This window comes from Copadichromis virginalis, linkage group LG4 (assembly GCF_057382275.1).
Source record: "Copadichromis virginalis isolate Kocher_CV1m ecotype Utaka linkage group LG4, C_Virginalis_male_GT1.1, whole genome shotgun sequence".
Taxonomy (NCBI): Eukaryota; Metazoa; Chordata; class Actinopteri; order Cichliformes; family Cichlidae; genus Copadichromis; species Copadichromis virginalis.
In genome coordinates, this window is record NC_140621.1 from 4,951,565 (window position 1) to 4,959,736 (window position 8,172).

The 8,172-nt window shown below is 39.1% G+C and overlaps 1 protein-coding gene across 2 annotated transcripts; it reads left to right on the forward strand.

The window, feature by feature from the left end:
- Positions 1-4,167: 4,167 nt before the first annotated feature.
- Positions 4,168-7,098, forward strand: rpain (RPA interacting protein). 2 transcript variants are annotated; one of them, XM_085453234.1, is made up of 7 exons: positions 4,168-4,556; positions 4,656-4,847; positions 5,090-5,162; positions 5,242-5,353; positions 5,619-5,682; positions 6,713-6,850; positions 6,963-7,098. In XM_085453234.1, the coding sequence occupies exons 1-7, from the start codon at positions 4,485-4,487 to the stop codon at positions 6,990-6,992; spliced, it is 681 nt and encodes a 226-aa protein (XP_085309360.1). In that variant the 5' UTR covers positions 4,168-4,484; the 3' UTR covers positions 6,993-7,098. The 2 variants fall into 2 exon arrangements, with proteins under 2 accessions (XP_085309360.1, XP_085309359.1); XM_085453233.1 differs by having other exon boundaries at positions 4,174-4,556; positions 6,710-6,850.
- The last annotated feature ends 1,074 nt before the right edge of the window (positions 7,099-8,172 follow it).

An 8,172-nucleotide genomic window follows, 5' to 3' on the forward strand; every position in this document is an offset into this window, starting at 1 on the left:
GATAAGAACCATTTAGTCAGCTGACTCAGTCTTAACCAGCTCCTCTCTCAGAAAGATGTTAAAAAATTATTTTCTCCTTACATACACAATCTACATAAATGTAGCGCCCTGGGACTATATTTTCTATTTAACATTCTTAAAGAGACAGAAAGCTACATACATGTTCCCAGTGTGTCCGCGCAGGTTGTGGCTGTCCAGGTCAGGGCTTCTTTGAGTGGTTGAAAAAAGGAAGTCAAATGGACTTCATCCAAGAGGTTTCTTCAGTTCTAAAACCAAATGGTGGAGAGTCCCAGGTATTTAACTCCTAGTAGGGATTGTTCCCATAGTTCCGAGGGTCACTAACCCTATTAATCATGCGAGTCATCACATGAGCCAAGGTGTGAAAAAAGGCGTGGATCTTTATCATCACCGGGATTAAGGGTGAAACCCCAGTAAAGAGATGAGATCTTCCCCCACCTCATCCTGCGCCTGAGAAGGGACCTCAGGACTCCTTAGGTGTTTTGTCCTTGTTTACTGGGATCATGATTTCCTCAGAGCTGAAACTTCCACTCTGATCCTGAAACCACGACTCCTACATTCCTGCTTTCTGAACCGTTTTATCCGTAAGCTGGTTGACATCACTACAACAGCAGGGATGACGTCTCACAATCAGAACCTGGCTAGAAAGCTGAAGCTGGCTCGGTTCACACAGATATTGCTGGTACATTTATTTACTTATTTTTTACAATAAAAACCATGAAGAGCGTGCTCTTTCCAACTGTGTTACATTGGCCACCCTTTGATTGAATCACAGCAATCTGGCAGACGGCTCAGAACAATCAATGCCCACACGCACAGACTGAAAAACAATTGCTTCCTTAGAGCTATGGCCTTCATCACAACCCTCCTGCTCATCAAAGCACTGATTACTGGAAATACCCCCCCCCCCATCCACACACACGTTGCACTTACACATACAGATCTGACGCCGCTGCTCTTTTTTGGCTAAGGAGAGTGTTCACCTAAAATGTCATTTAACACTTAAGTAGCATTAAACGATATCTAAAATTGGAAACTATTATGAAAATAAACAGTGACTTCAGTGAAATTAGGTTTAAGGGTCTGTCAGCACAATTAATCAAAGAAGGCATTATTTTGATGAAGTCAGTGAACAGCAAAATGCTTTTAAAAAAAAGGAAAACTAGTGTAACTCTGAAAGAAGATAATGAGACAATAATCAGTTTGTCAGTTCAGCCAATCACTACCCAGATATTTCCAAAATGTACTTAGTTATGACATTATTTAAAAATGACAACCAGCACTGATCAGGAGGAAAATCACAAACCCTTTTGCAGCCACTTCCCTGACACTCTGCAGCAGACACCAAAACCCGATGCTTCCCGCAGTCTCTCTCCAGATGAAAGTCAGTGTAAAATCAGCCTGTACAGCTGTTTTCCAACAGCAGTAACACTTTTTCATCCATGATCCAGACTCCGTAAAAAGGCAGTGAGCTGGAAAATGGATTTATCTGAATGGCTCTCTTCCCAAATACAGCTCTACCCACGGGCAACAGAGGCCACTGAGTGCACACGAGGAGGGACTTTTGTAAAGCTTCTTAAAGAGGAAGCTTTATCTAAATCCTGCAAAGAATAAGATACACAGTAAAGCACAGCTGATGGGTGACTGTATGAATATATGACAAATAAATCAATATTCAGATTTATGGATCAGATGCTTAATGATTTTCAATATTCTTAAAGGTACAATGAAGCACAGTGGGGATACAGTATTGATCAGCAATCAGTGCGTTGCTGTTGAGCTTATGCTTTGTGGCATGATGCATTCAGGATGCCGAAACAAAGCAGTATTCAGGCTCACCTCTTGCACCATTGTGTCAACTCTCCCTGGTCCTTTGTCCTGTGTCTTGTGGTATAACCCTCAGCTTATTCCACTAAGGTTACAACTTACAATTGTCTTTAATTACAGTTTGTTCAGTGAACAAAACTTTTTTTAAATTACCAAACTGTTGCCAGATACATTTCTGCATCCTGGTTGGTTCCCAGTTGGCCCAGCGACATCTTTTTTTCCTTTCCTGTGGCCCCGTAGTTAACCTGGCAATGAGCAGAAGTAATTTTAGGATTTAAATGAGTGTAGGAGACTGAGGATGACACAAGACTGTGTGTCAACAGCTGAATAAATCAAATCACTTTTATTGTCACATCACATGTGCAGGTACACTGGTGCAGTACATGTGAGTGAAATTCTTGTGTGCGAGCTTCACAAGCAACAGAGTTGTGCAAAAATACAATAACATAAAACAAGCAAAATTTAAGAATGGCTAAATCTAAGACTAATAAATATATGTACAATATATAATAGTATATGCATTACTGTATAACAGATCAGGAAAGCTTTTAAAAATTTTAACATTTGATTGTTTTGCTTTGTTGAATTAGAAATATTATATTTAACTTATTATTGTTATTATTATTTATTATTTCAGGTGTAATTTATTAATTTTGTTTGTGGTATAGTATCTTAAAGGGTCAAAGCACCCCTCCAATAAAACCTCTGAAATATCGTCAGTTTCTTACTACAGTAAAAACATGTCTTTATATTCGTTTTTTGGTGTTTTCTCTCATAACATCTATCCCATAAATGGTGGTTTGGACACAGTTTAGAAATCTTTAAAGCAAGGGTGTCAAACATAAGCCCTGGGTGCCATAATTGGCCCGGCAAAAGCTCCATTCTGGCCCTGCTGCATTGGAAAACATGAAGGAGGAAAAATTACATTTTTGGACTTTTAACTGTTTAAGTTTTACAGCTGTATTTATTTATTTTTACTAATGTTACACCAAAGTAATCAGGAAATAGATTTAAAAAAATACACGAAAGAGGAAAGTTCTTGTTTTTTCACTTTTTCACAGTGACTTAACCCCCCCCCCCCCCCCCCATTCAATTTTAGAGGCGAGTCACTGAGCTACACCTTCCAGAAGTTTTTCTAAAATTTGACACGTTTATTTCCGTACAGTTTCTTTATCATGTAGAAACATTGAGATGCTCTGTAGAAATTATACTTCTTATTATTTTAATGTATCTCAGGGCTTAAATATGCAATTAAACCTCTTTATGCTGATAGAAGATTAAAGTGGGATTTGCGTGGTCCATGAAGTAAAATCAGTTTGACTTTCATAAATTTTAATACACTCGTGTCTAATCTATAGATATAATAGATATAGATATAATTTATTTCGAACATGCAAATATAATTGAAATAATAACAGAAAAAAACAAAAAACAAAACTTAAAAATCATCAAGTTTTCATGAATATATCTTTGTCTACAGAATGCGTATGCTCGAAAAGGAGTAGATGAAGTTTACACTTTTCTTGTTCCTACCCCCTTATTTCAAATTTCATTGCTTACAAATCCATATCCAGGATTCAACATTATTTGATCATATATGGTTAACTATGTACAAGTCTAACACATTGAACATACACAAATAAAAACCATTTTCAGCACATAAACCAGAACAACAACAAACTACATTTTTACATAAACGAATCACCCTGTCTATAACACCCGCTTAATCTCTGAGCTTGTTTTATATCTATGTGACAAACACCTTAATGAACACTTAAGGTTGGGTTACTCAGGCCTTGATCTATATAAAACAAAAAAATGAGGACACAATGAGACAACTCAGTCACTGAGAGGAAGATTTCTTATATTCATGCAATTTATTATTTTTGAACAATCATGTGAATTTTTGTATTGATGTACTTGTCTTGATTTCATCTGTACAGGTGTTCCACACACTAACTCCTCTGACTGTAATGCTCTGATATTTTACATTTGTCCTTACTACTGGCCTGCTGAACACAAGGATTCCTCTCAGGTCATGAGTATTTGGTCTTATTTGGAACAAGTTCTGAATGTTGTGGGGAAAAGATTTATTTGCTGCTTTATACATTGTTTGCACTTTAAATTTGAGAATATTTAATTTGATAAAAAGTGGATTTGATGGTTCCCTTGAAGTAGCTTTATTTATTATCCTTATTGCTCTTTTTTGCAGAATGTATATTGGATAAGTGTGTGTCTTATACGTGTTTCCCCACACTTCCACACAGTATGTCATGTATAATAGAACAATAGAGAGTATATAATGATGTTTGATTTATGAGATCCTTGACCTTATAGAGACTTCGATATTTTGCCTCTGATATGAGTAATGTGGGGAATCCAATTATTCATTACCCATATTATTTCAATTCTTTAAAGCTGACAGGACTTTTATTTTATTTATTTTATTATTTATTTATCTATTGTTTTAGTATTTTTCAGTCAAAAACGACATAACCCATCATGCAATCCGGTCCAGTACACGTCAACTTCCGGGTGGCGGGGCGTAAAGCCGGAATGTTTTGATTTTGAAGTCTTCTCCAACTTTAGCCGGTTGTTTCAAAGAGCAATTGTAAACGGACATCCTCCACAGACGGTTGATGGACGCTCTGCACAGGCACCGCTCACTTTATAAAGGAACGACTCCGCCATGGAGAGAAACATATCGCAAGGTATTGCAAGGTGTCGGAGAGCTAGTTAGCTAGCGTGTTGCTAACTTTTTCAGGCTATGACTCTAACGCTGCAGTGCGATATTTTCTTGTGCTTTTAAGCGCTGTGTAGACAGGCTAAAAAACAGTCGGGCCAGGCTGCTGGAGAAATACCGGCAAATGGGGGAGAGCCAGCAGTGTAGCAGCTCCGGGGCCTCCATCATCGTCCAGGAGGTGATGGAGGAGGAGTGGAGCGCGCTGCAGTCCGAGGACCAGAGACTGCCCTCACTGTGGGGACCTGCGGGCATGGCAGAGGTCTGTCTCTCCCAGCATATCCTCATTTCTTATTAGGAATGTCTTCTGTGTTTGGATTTCGTTTGTCTCTCATTATTTGGTCATTTTTAGCTGTTAATTTAGATACAAATCTTTATAATGTGAAAACTGCTTTGGCGTTCACACTGTGCTGCATGTAAAGGCTTGATTACAATCACTGAGAGCAGACGAGAGCTTAGTTGGTGTAATCTGAAGGAGAACTGGTCTGACACTTTTCTTTACAGATGTTGGGTGTAATGAGGGAGTACGATGAACTGGCGGTGCTTGAGGAAATCCAGCAGGAGCTCATGTCTGAAGGTAACACGGGTATTTTCAGTGGAGATCCAGCCTGTGTGATCCTGTTGATTCTGAGCCTCTGTGTTTCTCTGTGCTGCAGAGATGTCCATTATTGAAGAGTACGAGAAGAACCAGCTGTTTGAGCAGCAGTACATATCATCTGTCGTGGAAGGAATGGATGAGATGCGTATTATTTGCCCCATATGTCACACGTGAGTTTGGAAATCAATCGCTTTAAACACGTGACAGCAACAATTGGTTGTTTCTCATTTCGCGATTTCTAACTGGGATTTAAAGCGGTCGACTTGCCTTAAAATGTTTTCTGTCAGAGCGGTCGCACGCACACTTTCTTCTTTGTCACAAATAGAATCTGAAGGCCATTTCACACCGAGTGTGTCATGAAACACTGACATGAAATTCAGAATTTTTGGCATGCGATCCTGTCAGTCAACCTGAGCTTGCTTCTTAATCTTACAGGAACAACTTGAACCTCAACAGCTTCTTTATCTCCTGCCCCTGTGGAGTTTATATCAACACTAAGGTTTGTCTGCTGAACTCTAATCTATTAAAAAAAACAACTCATTATGAAGGCTTCACTAACTTTAGAAATCATAGCTGGTTGGCACTCTGTTATTGTCCATGATAGCCTTATTTCTGTCAGTTTGCATCGTAAATTCAGTCTTTGTTCTCCTCCTTAATAATTTGACACAGTTTCGTAGGCCTGTGTGTTCTTCCCCTGTCCCAGCAGCCGTCTGTCCCGAGTTTAGATTTAGGCTAAAATGCCCCAAAAGTGACAACCTGCTCCTCTCTGTGTGTACGGGCACACAGTGCTGTGTCAGCTCGATTGCCTTAGTGAGGACATTCCTTCACAGTGTATTCCCTAGCCTGTTCATCCTAACCACAACAATTATGGTTGCATGAAAAAGAACAGGCCATTATAAAAACTAAGCTTTTAAAATGATCTAAATACAACTACAGAACCTTGCAAAAGCACCTTTAGCTGCAATAACCTGAAGCCATCATTTCCTGTATTACCACCAGAATTTTGCTCTTAAGTTTCTACCACAACATTTCAGTATTTTTTCTTCTTCTGAGCCCTTCTGTTGTTGTTGCTGTTCTTGGATCATTGTCCTGTTGCATGATCTAGTTTCAGCCCAGCTGTAACTGTTGGACTAATGTCCTCACATTTGACTCTTCAGATGTGTGACTCTGTTACTGCAAGGCGCCCAAATCATGACCCCTCCTCCACTGTGCTTCACAGCTGTTATGGCCAAACATCTCCACTTGTAGTATTAAAAGGAATTTGTTCTTTTGGTTTTCCTTGTAGTTCCTTCATATGCAGCCTTCCAGACCTAAGCTGAGCTACTGTGTTCTTTTTAGAGACTTGGCAAACCTGCTGAGGACCAGATGTTTTATTTGAAAACTTTCTTATTAGAATGACTGTACGGACTGTCTTGATTTGAATAAAATAAAAATAGTGTACGTGGCTAAAATATGCTGAAAGCCTGTGAAGGTAAAGGAAGAGGAGAGAAAGTGGAAACATGATGAAATGTCTGCATTGTCCTTAGAAGCAGAGCATCACTCCTGATGTCCTGCAGCATCTTCTGGAGTCCAGGGTGTCGGAGCACATGGAAGACTGTCTCCACAACCCGGTGTTCTCTGTAGCTCCTAACATAGAAGGCTCTCCCAACCTCATGATAAGCTGCAAGGTATGGTGCCCGTTCATCCACACAGCTCGCACGTCAAGTGTCATTAACGTCTCAGAGTTTGAGGTGCTGTCGGTCTAAAACATCCAGATGTTCTCGTTTACTCTCACTTTAGGTTTGTGACTACCTATCCATCGTCCTGTGAACGCAGATGGCTGTCATGAGTGACTCCACTCGTGAGATTTGATTTTGAGTTTTTTGTGCTCTTTGTATATTTTATTAAATAAAGGCAATTTTGTATATTAAACGGATGATGACGTTTCTTTTCTTTACTTTTTTAGCTCGGTAGAGTCGAGCTCTGATTTTCTCACTTTATCTCAGTCATGATGAAAATAAAATCAAGAATAAAACAAAAAATATACACAATATATACAATTTAGACAGTTTAACATTATTACGCTTGTCTGAGTTTACACAGCATATCATAAATGGCAAAGCTGTCACTGCTAAACTTCACCAAAAACTAGGAGCAAAACAGAAACAGTGTTGGTTTTCTAAACAATAATCGTGCTTGAGTTTTACTTTTTTTCTTTCTTTCATGCTTGTAGAACAAAATGACTGGTTTTAAATCAGAAGTTAGTCAAACTGGTCTCTGCATATACAGCTACCACTGGAAAAACCCAGAAACGATTCTAATGGTCAAATCACGTCTTTATTGATATACTCAGATGGCAAAACTCACCGTTAAGGGTAAAGTGGAAGCAGTTAAATGTTGTCTTTATGGGGAAAAAGTTAATATTTGCACCTTTACTGTATGTAAAGGATGTAGCTACATTCTGCTAACTCCCTGGTTTGGAAAGTCCCTTTGTAAAACCTGAGTGGTGTAGTTTTTTGTGTAAATGAGTGCACTGCACGGTACCATCATTTAGAACATATAAACCATGCTGTGTTCAGTATGAGTTAAAACTGAAAATTGAGCCCATCAGCAAAGTGTTTATTGAGGACACTACTGTAACACGTGATGTGTTTTTTGCACAAGAGAAAGGGGTTTAAAGCCCCGTCGCATTGGTTTGAAAACTGGAATATGTGTCCATCTTTAATATACAGTCTTTCCCTTGCTGCGTAAAAACCCATTCCTCAGCATTTTTATAAAAACCTGTCACAGAAATGGCCTCGTTGAGGCTCTGCAGCCCCAGTCATTAACGCTCTGCATTAATGACTGGAGGAAACATGTATGTTAAAAATTGTTAAAACATAATTAACAAATGAGACAGTTAATGCTGTGCATTGCTGTTAGAGCTTAATATGCCGTGAAACTTTTCCAAGCGCCGTTTCCCAGCGTAGTACTGGGCGCGACCTGTAGAGGGAGACATTGTTCCAACCCT

Coding starts and splice junctions, on each gene's coding strand:
- rpain (XM_085453233.1), top strand. CDS start 4,485: ATGGACGCTCTGCACAGGCACCGCTCACTTTATAAAGGAACGACTCCG. Junction 5,163..5,241: donor GCAGGAGCTCATGTCTGAAG/GTAACACGGGTA, acceptor TCTGTGCTGCAG/AGATGTCCATTATTGAAGAG. Junction 6,851..6,962: donor ACCTCATGATAAGCTGCAAG/GTATGGTGCCCG, acceptor CTCTCACTTTAG/GTTTGTGACTACCTATCCAT.